This window comes from Delphinapterus leucas, chromosome 16 (assembly GCF_059928025.1).
Source record: "Delphinapterus leucas isolate spDelLeu-1000000601 "Yukka" chromosome 16, BTC_Dleu_Yukka2, whole genome shotgun sequence".
Lineage (NCBI taxonomy): Eukaryota > Metazoa > Chordata > Mammalia > Artiodactyla > Monodontidae > Delphinapterus > Delphinapterus leucas.
The window spans coordinates 69,398,578-69,417,887 of NC_143144.1; the positions used below are offsets into that span (position 1 = coordinate 69,398,578).

Genomic DNA, 19,310 nt, shown 5'->3' on the forward strand with positions numbered 1-19,310 from the left:
CAGAGAAAACCATAATTCAAAAAGAGTCATGTACCAAAATGTTCATTGCAGCTCTACTTACAACAGCCAGGACATGGAAGCAACCTAAGTGTCCATTGACAGATGAATGGATAAAGAAGATGTGGCACATATATACAATGGAATATTACTCAGCCATAAAAAGGAACAAAACTGGGTCATTTGTAGAGATGTGGATAGACCTAGAGTCTGTCATACAGAGTGAAGTAAGTCAGAAAGAGAAAGACAAATACCGTAAGCTAACACATATATATGGAATTTAAGAATAAAAGAATGTCATGAAGAACCTAGGGGTGAAACAGGAATAAAGACACAGACCTACTAGAGAATGGACTTGAGGATATGGGGAGGGGGAAGGGTAAGCTGTGAGAAAGCGAGAGAGTGGCATGGACATATATACACTACCAAACGTAAGGTAGATAGCTAGTGGGAAGCAGCCGCATAGCACAGGGAGATCAGCTCGGTGCTTTGTGACCACCTGGAGGGGTGGGATAGGGAGGGTGGGAGGGAGGGAGACGCAAGAGGGAAGAGATACGGGAACATATGTATATATATAACTGATTCACTTTGTTATAAAGCAGAAACTAACACACCATTGTAAAGCAATTATACTCCAATAAAGATGTAAAAAAAAAAAAGACTTGCAGTTTAGAGTCTTTAAAGCGTTAAAAACTGTGGCCCTGTTGATACCATTACTGTCTCAGGATTGCAGATTTAGAAGTGATTTATGCAGTGCCTGGGAGGGAAGGGCTATCTCCTGACCCCAAGTGGAGGGGCCAGGACTGCAGCCTGCAGCGTGGGAGGCCAGGGTGGAACTGCACAAGAGGCAGAGACTTTTCTTTTTTTTCTGCACAAGAGGCAGAGACTTTTCCAACTCAGTGAACACAGTGGAAGACTTCAGAGCAAGCCCAGCCAAAGCCTGCCTTGTGCTCAAAACCCCTCCCAAGTAAACGCCACCTCCAGACTCTGTTCCAGTGTTATTTGTTCTCTCTTCCAGACATGACCCACTGGGGAGGCTGAGTGCCTCCAATGAGCCCTTGTAAAATGCAGTGTTGAAGATCAAGTTTGGAAACCAGCCCCACAGCCTGCCAGCAAGATGACCGTGAGAAATAGCTTACATTCAGTTTCCTCTTAGGGTCTTTAGGACCCCTACCTCATGATCAGCGTGGCACCCGGCACACACGTTCATAAAAATACTATTACATTGTTGGTTTGCAAACTGGCCCCTCTCCACAGAGGGCAAGGAGAGAACAGAGGAAGAGGCAGACTGTTCCAGATTGGTAGTGGCAGGTTTAATAAGGGAACTTACCTACGAGGATTGTCTTGGGCGGTGCCAGACGGTAGATCTCTGCCCCCATCAGCTAGAATCTTAAAAGTCTATGCAGAGGCCTTAACTGGGTTCAATCACGTATTCAGTCGAGTTGGTCTCGGGAACACCTTACTCGCTCAAGGCTGCATCCTTGAAATGGCTGTCAGCATGGGAATAGTGAGCAGCACGTACATTCCAAGGACAGAGGAGGGGGTGAGGAGTCTCCTGCTGCCCGGGTCCAACTCTCCAGTCAACCGATGGTCACTTCCTCTCCGTGATCCCCTCCAACACATATGCTAATCATTGCTGAATTTGGGCTCTGCATCATGACAAATCCACAGTAAGTGGCGACAAATTCTAGCCGTCTTCAACCTCAAAAGCTCTCCTTCTGCTTACCTCTGTGCAAAGGGAACAGTGTAGGAGGGCTTCTGAGAAATCCTGCGAGCTGGATACATCACCTTGGTGACATGGTTGCCCTCTGAATCATACAGGGACACCCTTAACAGTGGATTTTTCAAGAGGAAATTAGGTGAAGGGAAAGAGTCCTTACGTCCTTTTCCGCCTGTCCTGATGAGACATACTGCTTTCTGCCTTATTCCTCTGTGCCTGTCAGTTGTTCCAGGACAAGGGCAGAACTTGCAAACCCAGAGAAAAGTGTGTCACCATGATGGAGAGCAAATCTGCACTCTGCCTTGGCAGAAGCCTTCAGCAAACTGCTTCAGCCCTCAGTTTCATCAGTGGTAAGATGGGGCTAATAGTATTGTACCTACCCCCGGAGGACTGAGGTGATGCATAGAAAGTTCTTAGCGCAGTGCCCAACTCTGTACCCACAAAGAAGTCCCAGGTACCAGCATGTCAAGCGCATTGTTTTGCTGGAGCCAATAAACTTCCTTCCAGTTTCACAACCTTATGTACCTATAATTTGCCAAGGTCGACACCAAACACAAGGATGGTCCCTACTTCACTGGATGGGACTTGATCATTTTGCTTTCTTGTTCACTTTCCATTTGGCTGGTGGTCATTGAAGTGGGATTGAAGTGGGGTGGGATTGAGGGTCCAACGATGCTGCTTCTGTTCTAGATTCTATCATCACTTACCGTGCGAGCACCGGTGATGTCCTCTTCTGTAAAACTTGGGTGCCAAATACCAGGTGACTCCTAATTTCCCTTTCAGAGCTACATTTCTTTCCTAAGTAGGAAATCGAGAAAACCAAATACCACACAGTTGTAACACTCTTAAGCTTACAAAACACTTCTGCATTCATTCCACCTTATTTCATCTTCAGAAATCCACTGTTGTCCCCATACAACACAGAGGACACCCATGTATGTTCACTGGGGTGAGGTGACCAGCTCAATGTCTTCCAGCATGTGCAGAAGAGAGCCAGACTCAATCTTAAGTTTTTTGCTCCTCAAACCCCATGCTCTCTCTGGTATATTCCTTTTCTTAAAAATAATAACAACAGATTTGAAAGGCTATATAAAATCCACATACAGAACACAACTTGGATGAGGCCTCCTTTTCCTAGATTGAGGGCTGAGAAGCATCCTGATGCCAAGCTTTGTGGTACAAGTCACACAATGCAGGAGCTATGCTGGCATCTAGAGACGGCTAAGCAGTGGCCGTTGCGCGGACATCACAGATGCTGTGGACAATTCAGAAAATGCCTATTTGTACATCAGAATTTTGCTAGTTAGGTGTGTACCAGACAGACTGTAAGGTGTCTAAAAGGGGCATAACTGGGACTACAATTAGTGAATATAGGACTAAACATTAAAAGACTGGACTTCAAAATTAATATCCACTTAAAAACGAGTGGTTGTAAAAGTTAGAATTTTGCCTTGATGAACGGAAGGCAAGGTTAAGTCCACAATGCAGGAGCAAGAAAGTTGCTCATGCAAAGGAAAGAACGAATACACCAAAGGGTGAGGGCACAGTCGCGCAGCAACAGCATCCCAGAGGAAATCAAAGGCGCTAAAGTACAAAGTTCAGATCGAGAAGCTGGAGCAGAACACATGGGATGATCCTGGGTGTTGATCAGGTTCACTGCCCTGTCACGCACTGTCATGCACCCAAAGGGCATGGATGGCATCACCAGGCACCTGTTTAACACCCTTTCCAGGGGGCACACTTTTGAGAGAAGGCTGCATTTGAGCAGTTTCAAATCATCCACAGAAAACTGTGCTCTAGTAAAATACTTGTCTTACTTGTCAAAAAAAGTAAACTCTTTTGAGCAACTATCATGAACTAGTGGGAAAAACCTAAGACTTCAGTTCATGCTTTTATAAACTTAAACATATTAAAATATATCAGAAGCACCACGTTTAAAGGAATACTTACAGAAACCCAAAGAATCTCTCTGTGATGTGAATATTTACAGAGAAGGGCAGTAGCCAAGCTGTAGATATCTACATCCCCAAATGCCTGATCAAATTTGAAGAGCTCTGGGTCAATAATAAAATCACGCACTGCAGGTTCACAAATTTATGTAAGACTATTTCTTATAAGCATTTTAATAAAGGCCTATGTGAAGTCAAACAAGAACCGTTTGTACAATGAATTATGTAGGGAACTTTTAACTACAAATGCAAGACATCAAGAATATATTCACTTTTCGGTTTATTAAAACAAAACTACACTTCTGTGCTTCTTACAATATACTGACAAGCATAAAAATCAATGTTTCCAAATAAGTTTCACCCACAGCGTCACATGGTACTTTATAATAAATCTTTTTATAACAATCTGACACTTCTCTGTACAATGGGCAAATAGTTTAACACCTTCCATCAAGGCTTTTCAGAACGTTAGACATTTAGAAATAAAGTCAAAAGTCTCTTTCAAATTTAATCATTAGCTTGTATTAAACTGAAATGCCAGATGCTAAGTCTCAAGTTCCTAAAATGTGTTTTAAAAGACAGATTTACATCCCAATTAAATCTTATACACCTCAGTGGTAAGTCCTCTCGTTTCTAAACACTAGAACTATCTGTGGATAAAAAGCTGCATTCGATTGTACAATATTTTCTTCTAGGTTTGAATTAAAATCTTCATTTTTTATCCCAATTAATCCTAGTGTTAACTTTGCTACTTTCAGTGAAAAACCGAGACACATTGAGGGCTGGTCTTTCATCCAAGAAAAGAGCTCTGACCACCTACACTATAGTTTTCTGTGCTTATTGTCTCTAGGGGAGGAAATATACATCCATTAAATGCAACATTTGATTATACAAAATGCATACAAATTCTGCCTCTGTGCCACATGGCAGTTCTTGTTTTGACCCCTTACAGAACTACCTAACATAGTGTTTCCCAAAATGTTTTCTATGACCCTAAGGAGAGGTCCACAGGTGTCCCAAAGGGGGAAAAGGCCCTGGGATCACACAGATTGGGAAGTGCTGGGTTAAACAGGCTTGGTACTGGCAGGCCCTGAGCCCTTACTGCACTAAAGTGCACTGTGAGTTTCTAGGAAAGAGGGTCCGTGTGCAAATTTATTTTACCAGCAACACTTTTTCTATATACAAAACACCTATGAACATCTCACAGAGCACTCATATACGTGGAGAACTTTGGGGAATGCTTTTCCCCTTGAGATTGGAAATTCCACAATCTTATATTCATTGCAATCCCTGATGTTTCCCCCACTCACTCTTGTGGCTTTGTGAGACTTAATAGATCTGAATAGATCTGAGAAGACTCACAGTCATAACTGTTACTAGTTCTACACACTTCATGCTAGTTCTTTCCCTTTGTTTTTCTTTAAATTTTGAGAGTGAAAATTCCTTCTCCTCTTTTGAATTTCTTAGGATTTTCTCATTTTCAAAGAGTGCAATTTCACATTGCTTATTATTGGGTCTTTTTGTTTGCTTTTTAACTTGAGTCACAGCTTGTCTTCCCCTGGAGGACATGCATTTCAGTTTTATAGAAATGCAATAGAGTAAACTGTAGTAAATTATTTACAAGCACCTAGTTTGTTTAATCTTACAGGAAAGCCATTCACTTTTGGAAAACAAGAATAAATCTTCGAGCAAAACAGTGCTATCTGGAAGCCTTATTGGGATGATGGATGTTCGTTCAGTAACGAGGCACTCAAGAATGAGCTGTGCGAAAATTAACTCGAGGGTGAGCTTGTCTGGATGAGCAGAACTTTGGTTGAGATTTGTCTTCCTTAAAAAAGGTTTTCAAAGCACCAGTTAATTACAGAAAGCATGCATATTTATTCTCACAGTGAGTTAAGTGGAGAGAGAGCTAGCAAATCATATATTGCATTCCCCAAAGCATCTGAGAAGATTTCTAGAAAACAAACCAACTGAAAGGGAAAAATAAAGCCAGAGAAGCCATTGTTCCCTGCTCAGGCTGGTGCCGCAGTAGCTCTTAGCAGAAGTCACAGGCGGGGCAGCAGAATCCACTGGGAGGTCAGTCCCAACCTTGACTTAAAGGGTCTGAGTAATCCTTGGTCTATAATTTAGTGGATGAGTAACAGAGACTAGTGAAATATTTGCTTGCCTAGACAAGGAACACACAAGGGGATAAATAAGCCTCCCTGGCTGTTCCCCCAAACACAGAGCTCCATCCTACTTAGGAAAAAGGAATGCTACGTGGGGAAGACCCCGCTTCACACCAGAGACGCTGCAACACTGACAACTGCTTAATAGTACGTGAACGCCTACAAAGAAAACATATATTTTAAATGCGGAATTTGAGAAGAGTGGAAGAAAATCACAAAAGCATGGCATTATTGCTCTGAGTTTCAAAAGCTTCATACAATGTGAAATACCAATTAGTGCCTTTCCTTCTCGCAAAACACACAGAATATTCATGAGATATTATTAGTGTTTAAAATCCAAGCAGATGAAAGCACAACCTTAATTCTCAGTACTTTTCGATTAAATTCAAAGATTACCTGCAATACTCATCATGAAAAATTCCTATTCCATAATACCATGGAGAGAAGAGAAGGAACAGTAAGCTGTTAGAAAACGTTTAATCACATGATTTTTAAATCACTATAATTACCACAATTAGCTAACAATTATGATCCCTGCTCACAAAAAGGCACCTACATGTTATGAACAATTTTTCATAATTATTTGCCACTATGTGGCATCAGGGTTTAGGAAAATAACCCACACACATTTTTAAAGAACCATGGTTTTTTTCTTCCTCAAAGCTAAAAAACGTATAAATGCCTCCGACCATTTGCCAGTCCGCAGGGCTATCACATATACTGTGCAGGTTGTACTCTGCCCAACGTGAGTGCGTACCAGCCACCCAGAAGACGTGCAGTGCACGACCTGTCTGAATGGCATGAGAGGACTGGGTCAGTAGCCTGAAGCCAGGGCACTTTAACACAGGCTATCAGGCCAAGCTAATAAGTTAGTACAGTTGCTCTCTCTAAGAAACAGCTGTACCTGTGATAGGCAGGTACTACCTGAGGGGTGGGAAGGTATACAGACATAAAATAGGAGTTGTTCCTAAATACTTGCTGGTCATTTAAAACTCAATGGCACTTTTTCACATGAACAAACGTTTTCAAAGTCAGTTTTCTGGCCAGGTTTATCTTGAATTTCGCCAGCCAAATTTATTTCCTGGTGTTAGCTGTTTGGTCACATTATCTCTATTCCTGACCTAAACTAATACTGTGTCTTCACTTAGCTCTTAAAACACTTTCTGTATCTGACTGCAACAGACAGCACAGTGATACCTGGGTGTGATGTACATTAGCCCATTCATTTGTAAAGCACTTTAAGATGAAAAGTGTTCCCACTTAAAATTTAGCTACGATTGACAAGGATAAAACCAAAAAAACAAAAACCAACAAAAAAAATCCAGGGAATGGATGACGCAATTATTTTTAAAGGAAGCATTAACGATTAATCAGAAAATACGCCAACAAATTACCTGACAGCGTTAAGTATACTATCTATACAAGATTCAGTTCTAGAATCAACTACATTTTTGTGTCCATCACAGTAATTAGTCCTTAACAGTTATACTTAAAATGTAAATCTTTAATAAACTCCAAAATAATCGTTTGCGATTTCATTTTGTAATCTACTGATTATGAACTGTGAACGGAGGCTGAGGGCCCCCAAAGTGTGATCTGTAGGCGGCTGTGTCATCTCAGAGTCCGATGATCACAGATCATGAAGGGGAGAAGGCACTTGTCTTCCAGGAGGTCACATCAGGACAGGTCAGGCCCGACCACACGATGGCACCTTCCACTCTCGAGCCACAAGCAGGAGCCTACGAGGGACTCGTCCCACACTCGTCACTGGCCAGATGTGCCAGGAGTTACCTACAGCACCACAAAACTCAGAATATATTCTAGGAGTTTTTGCCGGTTGCACTGAGGTAGAAAAGTGCTGCTGAGTTCTAAAACAGACACTCTCTTTTGTTTGGTCTCTTTGAAAACCTAGAGAGAAAGTTTAGATTAAATTAAAGACAAACCAAAAAGGGTCGGGGGGGGGGGTGGAATTTCTATCACCAACCCTGCTCTGTGTCCTAGACCAGAAAATGCAGTAAGGCACGCAGAGCCATATGCGGGCTTGAAGTAAACGTCCGTGTAGGCGTGTGCGAGTGTGGGGTGGGGAGGTTATGGGGGCAGGTGTGGGGTTTTGGGGGTGGAGTTCAACCAGTGTACTATATTTTTTAATTTATGTTGGAATAAAGTCACAAATATTCCCTTACAAAGATCACTAGTACCTTCATGGAACTCATGTTCCAAATGATATGTGAAGATAAGGGATACATGAGGATACTTCTAGAAATATTGGTAAAAGCACAAGAAAATAACTGAAGGGACTTCCCTGGCGGTCCAGTGGTTAAGACTCCACACTCCCAATGCAGGGGGCATGGGTTCGAATCCCTGGTTGGGGAGCTAAGGTCCCGTATGCCGCACGGCGCAGCCAAGAAAAAAAAGAGAAAATAACTGAAAATCACATGGCATAATTAACATCCCCACCAAAACCGTAGTAGAATTTTGAAACACACTGACACCTTCATTTGGAATGAAGATGAAAACCAGGAAAATTCTGAAACATTCAAATAAATCTGTGCTGATGGACCTCACCTTCAACGTGCCCCTTCTTCTCCCAACCCCCAGAAATGCCTGCATGATTAATCCAGCAGAAACTGCTTCTCCCAGGGTTCAGCCCAACACAAAGGTGCCTCACATAGACTAGATCTAAATGGAAAGAAGACAGACGTGAACACACTCTTTTATACCATAAGCAGGGGACACTCACCCCAATATCCTTAAACATTTTCACAGCATTCTTCACAAGACAATAGGTGGCACTCTCAGCTGTGAAGAAAGAAAAAGCCCCCGTCAAACGTTTAGGCCCAGCAACAAAGTAAACCCCAATACCCACAGTCAGAGCGCGGGAGGTAGGGAGAGGGTCAGAGCAAGTCCCAGGACTGGGTCAAGCTCCCTTTCGCTACCGGCAACCTGTGAGGCCTCAAAGGATTTGCCGTTCCTTTAAAGCTACTTTGTCATCTTTTAAGGAAAAAAGAGGAGAGAGGGATAAGGAGAGAAACAGGGAGGGAAGAAGAGAGGGAGGCAGGGAAGGACAGAGAGAAGAGAAAGGGAAAGAGAAACACCCAAAACATCCATCTTGAAGGAATTTTGTAAGACTCAAGACAGTGTGTAGAAATTCTTTTAAACTGCACAGTGATGCATACATGACTACTACACCAGTGGGACCAGAAAGAGCACAAGTCTAGAGGTTGGGAAAAAAGAATTCTAAACCCAGGTTGCCCTTTAACTAGCTATGTGATCTGGAATAGTGTCCTCATCTATAAAGTGAGGTGATTCTAGCTCTAGATAGCGATCTAGAGAGATATCTAGGGATATATCTACACATCTATCTATCTATCTATAGAAAGAGAGATCTAGATATCTCTAATAACTATAACTAGATATCTCTAGATAGATTATCTCTAGATCCCTCACGGCTCTAAAAATTATTGATTCAAAGTAGTTTCAGTCCTAAACCGTAACTGTATAAAATGCTACTCCCACCCCAATCACACCTCTTCTGTAGCAGACAGTGCCAAGTGCCGGCCAGTATGGGGGGCAAATGAAACACCCACTGCTACTAGGCGTGCAAACTGGTTCAGCACTTAAGAACCGCTCGGCAGTACCCACTAAAGCTGAACCCACCACACCCTGTGACTAGGCAATTCTCCTATACAGCCCAGCATAAATGAGTCCCTGTGTTCACCCAAAGGCACATTCAAACATGTTCACAGCAGCACTATTCAGAGTAGCTCTGAACTGCAACACCCAAATATCCATCAATGATGGATGTGAATAAATAAAATGTGGTAAATACTTATACAGTGGAATACTACAAAGCAACAAGAATAGACAACTACATGCAACGACATGTATGAATCTCACTTACAAAGTTAAATGAAAAAAGCCAGACATAAGAATATCTATCTGTATCATTCAATTTATATAACACACCCAAACAGGTGGTAGTAGTAATCTATGGAGTTAGAGGTCAGGATAATTTTGCATTCTCTTTTCCAATTATCCACAATGAGCAGATTCCTATAGTCGAAAAATGTGTAGCTTTTAAAAGAAGCCAAAATAGGCTCACACATACCATACACTGCAACGCTTCTTTCTGTCCTGGTTATCAGGTATTTGTGCAGCTTCTGCAGATACTCAGGCTCTGCAACGGGACCACTGAAGTTGTGAATGAAGATGGCAGCAGAGCTGTAGGCCTCCAGCAAAGGCCCAAGGAGCCTCTGCAGGAAGGTGATGAACTGCTGGTGCTCCTTGGACTGGCTCACCTGGGAGGGGAGGGGCGGGAGACCCAGTCACTGGGGGACAAAGGAACCTCCTCAGAGCACCAGGGGCTCGAGAAGACGGCCTCTCACTGCCTCCACACAGAAGCGGCCTACTGCTCCGTGTGCGCAGAATCGCCCCTGGAAATGACTACTGGTTTTGACATGCGTTCTTTATTGTAACCACTGACATTCAAAGTACTTGAGGTTTGCGCTCATTGAACAGCTGCCTAGAGAAATTATGCCGTACTGTCATCCCTGAAAATAGCTGCTCCAGAGGCCGGACCCTCCAGACTTTGAAGCCTGGCTCGACGGTCACTCAAGTGTGCAAAAAGGCCACATGCCGAGACCCCTGAGATCATCTCAGTCCCTCCCATCCCTCACTGCCTGCCATCCCCACGTGGCTTCGGGCCCACAGTCCGGCACAGCGGGGGAATGGTGGTGGTGATGACGGGGTGCTTTGGGCAGGAGGCGCTCTCATTGCACCCCTCCCCCAAAACATGCACGTTCAGACGAGCCTCTCTGGAGTGTGGAAGCAAGATCACTGCCCCATCTCGAAACTAATAATACCCAACATGGAAAACCTCCAAAAGTCATTTGGACTCTCGTGTGTGTGTGTGTGTGTGTGTGTGTGTGTAAACTAGGGGTATTATCCCGCTGCAAAGAGAGTAATCCACTTAGGGTATTCAGAAAAGAAGGGTCATTATTACTAATTTCTAAAATTACAAATTAGACAAAATTGCTTTTTCTAAAGCAGGGACAATCTTTTAAAAATCAAATTTTCTCCTGTGATAGGATTTGTCTTAATTGAAGGCAAAGCGCTTGATGTAGGAAATTTTGGGGGAGATGGCAAGACTGAGCATGGCTCAAAAAGAGCACCCAGGCCAGTGGCAGCTGAATATTAATTCTCTCCCATACCTGGTGCGGTCCTGCCTTGCTTCAGTGATGACTGAACAAAACCACTCTGCCTCTTTAGGAGTGAGTGCAGGTGTGGGTAAACAGGTGTGCACCTGTGCATTCTGATGAGAGGGTCATGAAAGGTATCACCTATGACGATCATCTTCCCGAATTTTCAGACTCTTGTCTCTTTTTCCATTTATCTATACCCAAACTGAACAATTTAAGGTATTAATTCAATTCAAACAGTTTCAGTATCCTAACTGAGCAGAAAGCACCCCAGATAGTTTGTGGGTGCTCTGAACGTGAATTAGTCACCAGAGTCCCAGTTTATAAGAACCTCATAGGGCTTCCCTGGTGGCGCAGTAGTTGAGAGTCCGCCTGCCAATGCAGGGGACACGGGTTCGTGCCCCAGTCCAGGAAGATCCCACATGCCGCGGAGTGGCTGGGCCTGTGAGCCATGGCCGCTGAGCCTGCGTGTCCAGAGCCTGTGCTCCGCAACGGGAGAGACCACAGCAGTGAGAGGCCCACGTACCGCAAAAAAAAAAAAAGAACCTTACAACTTGTGGCAACATAAGCCTCAACTCATTACTGCCACGTCCACCAGAACTCCTCACCCAAGTACCTTCAGGTAGCAATCTCGCTGCTCCTCACCAAAATCGCTGTCTTCATCTTCTTCATCACTTCTCCAAGACAAAGGTTCAGGAAGCTTCTTGTCCCACTGCTGCTCAGCAACACCAGGACTAATATCTTCCTGATCATCTGGCTATGCCAGGGAGATGACCAAGAGTAAATAAACATGCACAGGCACGCAAACACCTGCCCGGCTGGACCCCAGACAAAGCAGTCCTCTCTCATTCCCTCCCCTACTCTGCTCTGTTTAGCCATTCACAACATCAATCCACTGCCCTCTCCAAACTCAAAATCACTCGGAAGACAGCAGGGGAGGGAAAAAAGAAAGAGTGAGGGCGAAAGCTACCAGACAGATCAAATAAAATACCCTTCCCTCTCCTAAATTGGTACCTATTTTCTCAGGCCATACCCTCTATACTAAAGGTGCCAAAATTAAAACAAAATCTCAAAAAAGAAAAATGCACATGTGCAAGCTACAAGCACACAGATATGCAGAAGAGCTGATCTTGGAAGGGAGACTTCTGGATGTCAGGGAATCTAGTCAAGATACGTCTTACACAACACCCATTACACAAAAGGAGCCAAAATATTAAGCAGTCCCAAAGGACATTTATTCTCCCCATTCTTATTTTTCTCTTCATCTCATCTGGACTCGACTATATATCGAGTGGAATTATTGGTTCAGGTGGCTGGTAGGAAAGATACTGAAGAGCAAGAAACTAAATAAAGGCAAACAAAGGCAAGCATGTGCTCTTACCTCCGCCACTGTAAGAATGCCATACTGGATAAACCTGCCTACTGTTTCATGGCAAATTTGGTAAAACGTCTGGCAGGGCTAAAAAGAAAAGGCATTTCAATGTAAATGTCACTGTCCTCCACTTATTTTTTTAAAGACAGAAAATAGTATACAAGGTAGCTGCTGGATACTTCCCCAGTATCACCTGCCTCCCTCCACTGGGCAAGCCCTAAGAGTTCCGGCGCCCGCCCTCTTGATGAGTGCATGTCGTGGACAAAAGAAGAGACCTTGTAACCTGACTGGCAGAGCACCCAATGCAGCACCACCTGCAGAGGGGGCTCCTGAGCTGTGTCTCCCCAAGTGGAGCAAGGCCTTAGAAGGGCTGCTTGTCAGGACCCTACACCTGTTTCTTCCTTTGTAAGACAATTTCTCTGCAAAAGCTCTCTTACAGTAAATGTTGTACACAAAGGTGGTGGATGAGGAAACACAACATGTATTCAAATAACTCAAAGAAGACCCAAGTGAAAGACAAGGTCAAACTTGAGAGCCTTATCTACCCTGTCCCCTCCCGCCCTGCCCCCAAGATTCATGCAAAACAGATTCCCCAACAGGACCACAAACATAACATATATAAAGAACGCTGTGGAGGAGAGCTGTACTCACAATACCTGTGCTCATAAATGTCCAAGGGCACGTTCATATAAGTGGAAAAGAACAGACTTTAAAATATAAATTCTATTTGTTGATGATTTTGAGGAAAAAAATCTCTCTACTGCTTAATATGTATGCCTCATTATAAATGTCTAGAAGTATTTAAATATAATATAAATGCTCATTAGTTCCGCTGGGCCTTGCTTTCCCCATTTGTAAAGGAGAAGGGGTTGAGCAGATGAGTTTTATGACTGTTTCTGACTCTTATCTTCTACGGTTCTATCATCCACGAGTGGGCATGTTAATTATTTACAAAGCCCTGACCCAGTGGCTTAAGCACAGTAAGAGCTCAATACCTCTGGATCGCAGTGATAGAGGACGCTGAGCCATCTGTCCTATCACACCGCACAGCACGCGAAGGGTTCGCTGGAGCACTGACCCCTGACCCCAAGAGCAAACCAAGATAGTAACGACATAATGGTCTGGTGGTCATGGAGACCCAGGAGCAGGATATAAAGCTTCAATAATGGGCCAAAAGCTCTCTAAAAGGAAAGCATTTTATGATTTCACAAAGACGCTCAAGAAAAAGAGAAGAGGCAACACTAAAGAGGCTTCACTTACGAGCGAGATGGTGCCTTCGTTGGAGAGCAGGTAGCACAGGCTGGCGGCCTTGCGCACCAGCTGTTCCTGGCTGATCAAGCTGGGAGACACAGTCGCTCCCGGGCCCCTCTTCTTCAGAACTGCGTAAAGGCTGCAGGCTGAGAAGTAAAAGCTCAATGAAGCCGGCAGCCTTGGGTCTCCAAGAACAACTTCAACTGGCTCAGATTAGCTGGATCACCTCAACAGATTATTAATACATCAAAGATAATTATCTGCATTCACTGGAGAAATTTAAGTAAATCCCTTCAGAATTTACTTCTTGTGATTCCATGTGATCCCAACCCTATCAAACCTTCCTCAGAAGCTTCCATCCCGTCCGCTCTCCGTCTCCTCTGTTGCCTCCACTCACTTCACTGTCGTGTATGTCTCATCTCACTTAGATTTTCAGCTCATGAACAGCAAGACATCTTACCTCTCCTCCCTAGTAAAACGTGTAATACTATGCATACAGTAATCCAGTTACTACTTGTTGAACAATAAATGTAAGAATAAGCGATAAACAGTGACATAGCAGATGACACTTTTGTTTGAAAACTAAAACTATAGCAACACATTCCCTCAAACAAGGGGCTATCATCCAAACTGAAGTAGACACCACCATGTGCTTTTGGCCATTTTATTTGCCACGAAAATATTTCAGGGTCCGACATACCTATGATGGCCTCCATGATAAAGACGTGGAGCAGCCCATTGCTGTAGAAGTTGAGTTCAAAGACTGATGGGACAGTTGTGCTGGGAGTAATAAAAAATTCATCGTTCCTGCTGGTGTGTGTGATTGTGATGCAATTTCCCAGCAGCTGTATGGCATGCATGACTACATCTTCTGAATTTCCTGAGAAACCCAGGTCAAAATCGCGAGCCAGGACTTCCTCCTTCATCACAAAGAAGTCCTCCACCAGTGTGGAGAGATCAATTCCCTAGAGAAACAGACAGAAGTGGTCTCTTGAGAACAGAAAAACTCCTTCCCAAAAGAGGAAGAGACCGTTCCAAGGATTTTTTTTCTTGCCTTGGCTTTCCGGCAGCTCGCTGTTGGCACACACAGAAAAAGAGCCAAAACACCGTGTAAAGAAAGTCAGAAGACTGGTTAAAAAGCTGTCCCCCAGGAATGTCAAGGTACTCCACATCCAGAGACTACTCTAGCCACAACACGTGATACGAGCACGTAAGATCACAAAAGGGAGAAGCTACCATCTGAAAGTGAGAAGTACTTATTTTTTAGCAAGAATTCCCCTCATTCTAAATATTTATCTGACAAATATTTATTTGGTGTCTATATACTGGCACTATGTTCGGTGTTGAGAACATGACTGTGAGAGAGACAGACAGACAGACACAGTCTTTCCCATCACAGGGCTTAGACAAGTGTATTGTGGGAAGGCAGAGCGCAGGTCCAAAATACAAATCAAATAGCTTGGAAACCATTAGCTATCAGAATACTTTCCGCATGTTGATGAGATACACCTTATTTACATTAACTGTATTACTCAAAGAATGTCTTACTGTCATATAAAACAGTCTGAGGTTTTTTTATGTAGATTTCTTCCTCCATCAGGTGTTAAGCACCTGTCGGCAGAGTCCTCAGCTTATTTTACTGTTTATCTCACAGGACTAGCTGGAAGGGGGCCAAATCTATCAGTGCACAAGTATTTGAAGAGCTGACAAAGCATTTTCATGCTTTCTATTGAACTCCAGGTGACACTGCAGACATACCTGCCTGTGTCTGTAGAGGAGCAGGCAGGCCACGATGTGTGTTGACATAATGGCACAGGACTTGCTAGCGGCTGGAAGGCAAACACAGATCTTTAGTTGCACTTTTTTTTTAATATAGCTAAAACTTTTTAAAAGTACCTAAATCTTAATCAGGAGTATTTAAAATTATAAAAGTCCTCTGCCACATTTCCTATAACCAATTTACCAAAGGGAAGTTACAACATTATACCATGTTCTGGGCCAATGGAACCTCATTAGAGATCATTATTCATCACATAATAGAATTCAGTCTAAGACAGGTCCACTCTCAGTCCAAACCAATGGAAGTTAGTTACTCAGTGACCAAGAGACATCTTTATGGAAATACCAAGACCCAAAGCATGAGCCTATTCTAAGAGCTCTACAGGATATCCTACTTCAGTGTTTCTTGACTTGTTCCTGGCCTCAGGCTACTACACCTGCAACTCTACTTCACTCCTCCTGCAGGTATTCACCACCACATTACAACAAAGTCGGGGTGGGGGTGGGGTGGGGGGTGGGGAAGGGGATGGGGACAGGTAGTTAAAGTCAGGAATCTGGGGTCAAATCCTAACTTCTACACTAATTTCATGACTTGGGGGAAATGTCTTAAATTCCCAAGCCTCAGCTTCCCTTTGGTACAATGAGCATCCACCTGGTTTACTGGGCTGTGTAAGCACGAGATGACTGACCTGGCACAGGACGCATAGTAATGGGTGCTCAATACATTTTAATTTCCTCTTTTCAACCTGGCCCAGAGGCAGGTCAGAGGTAGGAAGGAAGGGGACAGAAATACATTTGAGAATGACTATAGTCCATAACTCAATATTCTAAATTTGTAGAAAATTATTAATCATACGAATCAAATATGAGAACATCTATGGAATAATCTAAAATAAGATACCATCTGTGGGTTTTCTAAGATGATAATGAATTCATGAATAAATACTTCATTCACAATTGATGTTGTCTCCAGTGTTTAAGAAACAAAAAAGTACCGAGTACCATATATATTTGGCCTTTAAAAAGGATATTTAAAAGGTTTTTTTTAATTATTTGTGTTATAAATGGAAAATAGCACAATACAAAACGGTAAAAAATATTTTTATAGACTAGACAGCAACACATCTGGTTATTTGGGTAGTGAGTTTTACCTTTATTTTACAACTTTACAACATTTAAGGATGAATTATTTTTAGCATCCAGAATTTAAGCAAGGGAGAGACACAATCAAATGTGCTCCAGAAAGACTACCCTGGCCCGGCGTAAAGCAGGAGTAGAGGCAGCTAGAGTGAAAGGAGCGGGAGAGGTGAGGAAGCCTCCACACTGGTGTCGGCAGGAAATGCTGAGAGTCTGACCTGACGGGGAGGAGGCACAGGGATGGCGAGGAGAGCGCGCCTGGGTGGCACCCCAAGGGCCCCGCGCTGCTGCTGCTCTGCAATCTTAGAGCAGCCTCTACAACACGACACCATGCTACCATTCGGAACTTCAGGACGGCTAATTCTGCAGGTAACTCACCCCACTCTGAGTCGCGCCCATTTGCATTGTTTGTGTACAACTATCCCACTGAGAAGAGCATACGTCTTTCAGTACAGAAGCATTATTCAGTGTGTATTCCCCACGGCTAAAACAAAAATTTACACGTAACAGCCGCAAAATATTTGCCAGATAAAAATGATCATGGGGTCACAGGGGAAAGGGACATGCAACTGTAAACCTAGATGTTGTACCACAAGTTAGTTCAAAGAGACTAATTCATAAGCAAAAGAAGCAACAAATCATTTTGGCAATTTTTTTAAATGCCTAAGAACTACCACATGAGTACCTGCTAATTATCAGGCACGGTGTGAGATGTTTCACTGGGTTACCTCAAATCCTCTCAGCACCACTTTCTTTCTAATAACTTACCTATCACCCCCTGTGTATTAGTACTAGAACCAGAAGTGGAATCTAACTTTGGCAGATTCCAAAACCTGTATGGTTCGTACTGCATCACACCGTATCTGAATTATGGAATTAAAGACCGGAATTCTACTTACTGAAGAGAATGTGCTCAGCCAGATTTGCAATCAATCTTCTTCGGAAGGATTCATCTGTTGCATTTCTGGACTCGTTAATGGACGTGTCTGTACCTTCAGCAGCAGCATCATTGGGTCTAAAAAGGTTTTGTTTTTGTTTTTTTAATTAGACTTCTATAACCCCGCTCTTTCACAAAGCATACTACATGGGCTTAAGATACAATGTATTAGACACTTTAAATTTCTACATATTCTAAATTTAAGCCACAGACAGATTATTTCTATGGGTTGTTTTACTCCATAATATACCTTATTAAGTTTAATACACTCTCCTGACCAAAACGTGTTACTTAATTATGACTAAATAGTCTGTTGGTACATCACTTCCAGAACTCACCGGCAGAAAGAATGCATAAAGCAAGACGCCTCATTTTAAAACATTTTCAAAAATTCAATACTTGAACATATTTTAAAGGAAGGGCTTAATACTCTATTTCTCTAAGTGACAATTCGATTTGAATTCTGGGAAATTCACATAGGAAAACTCTTTCATATGCTGCATGAACATGCAACATGCATAGCCTAAGTTACTACCAAAAAGAACATTTCAAACATTCAAAAATATAAATCAAATAAGAACTCTTACATGATTCACAAAATCAAGAAGATTTTATGATGCAAGTAATCAAAAACCTTCAAACTGATACGGAAACACATAATTTCAAGATCCTTTATCAGACCAAGAGAAAAGTCACTCAAGTGAGGAAGTAAAAACAAGAACATGAATGCCCTTAATAAAGTTAACAAATTCTTCCATGCAATAGAAGAAATAACAGATATTTGACGGGTCAGTATAAAAAATTTCCATGAACCTTACCTTGAAGGAAGTATAGCTGGTAACAACGCTTGCTCCAGAGAAAGTGGAGAAGAAACAGGTTTCTGACTTTGGCTTTCTAAATATTCCTGGAAAAATAAAATAAAATATTATCATTTACTCCCACTGTCTCACTTTCATAAACATATATAAAATATAATTTCACCTTCAAAAAGTAAGAAGGGAGATGTTAATAAAATGAGCCGTATAACATAACATGAGAAATACTTTCTATATCCTAAACTGTCTTCAGAACGGCAGAATAACTTATAGAATGTTGTTAAGCATGAAATCTAAGAACAGAAACTCCAAAAAACAGGATGATGCTTAAGTAAAATCATTTAAAAATTAAGGGGAAAATTTAACTTTTCTCATATCTTCATGAAATTATTTGGCATTCCCAATATTACTAATAGTGATAAGTCATCAACCATACCTTCTAAAGGAAATCTGACAACCTGAAGGTCACGTTATACTCAAAAGAACCTCAATTCAAAAGCAAATCATAAACAAGAGAAGCTGTGCAATATTAACAACAACAAAAAGCGATAAGAAATGATGAGGTCCCTAAAAGTCAAAAGCACTTAAGGCCAGAAAGCATTCATCTAGCATAGCAGTTTGACTCTTTCAAAATAAAACCAAAATGTGGAACAGAAGGAGAAGCAGGACATCTCTGCACCTTATCTTTAGGTTCCCAACTCCCTATCCTTCTCTTCTCCTTTACCAATCTGAAAATCTTAAGAATTTAAAACTGCAGGACCTCAGGGACCCACCAGCCCCAGGCTTCTCCATGAGGATGGCACTATTCCTCTGACTATGTAAGTATTAGACTCCACTCAGTAGAATACGGCATCATCCTAGACTATCAATGTTAGCCAGCTGTGAGATACGTTTTGAAAAATTTCTCTTAAGGGCAATTTTAAAACATCACATAGGGCTTCCCTGGTGGCACACTGGTTGAGAGTCCGCCTGCCGATGCAGGGGACG

At 42.5% G+C, this 19,310-nt stretch overlaps 1 protein-coding gene across 9 annotated transcripts in view; it reads right to left on the reverse strand.

The window, feature by feature from the left end:
* Window positions 1-528: 528 nt before the first annotated feature.
* GPAM (glycerol-3-phosphate acyltransferase, mitochondrial) overlaps window positions 529-19,310 on the reverse strand; it is a 46,239-nt gene continuing 27,457 nt past the window's right edge. For 6 of the 9 annotated variants that reach the window (XM_089898171.1, XM_089898170.1, XM_022568786.3 and 3 more), the window contains 9 exons: window positions 18,327-18,412; window positions 17,471-17,586; window positions 15,414-15,484; window positions 14,356-14,620; window positions 13,665-13,801; window positions 12,414-12,491; window positions 11,649-11,789; window positions 9,943-10,132; window positions 8,100-8,633 (listed from right to left, as the gene is read on the reverse strand). In XM_089898171.1, coding sequence (XP_089754297.1) covers window positions 8,371-8,633; window positions 9,943-10,132; window positions 11,649-11,789; window positions 12,414-12,491; window positions 13,665-13,801; window positions 14,356-14,620; window positions 15,414-15,484; window positions 17,471-17,586; window positions 18,327-18,412 — 1,347 coding nt within the window. In that variant the 3' untranslated portion in view covers window positions 8,100-8,370. Of the gene's footprint in view, window positions 7,743-7,796; window positions 8,634-9,942; window positions 10,133-11,648; window positions 11,790-12,413; window positions 12,492-13,664; window positions 13,802-14,355; window positions 14,621-15,413; window positions 15,485-17,470; window positions 17,587-18,326; window positions 18,413-19,310 lie in introns of those variants that run through there. The other 3 variants (XM_022568787.3, XM_089898173.1, XR_016388162.1) reach the window with 3 other exon arrangements.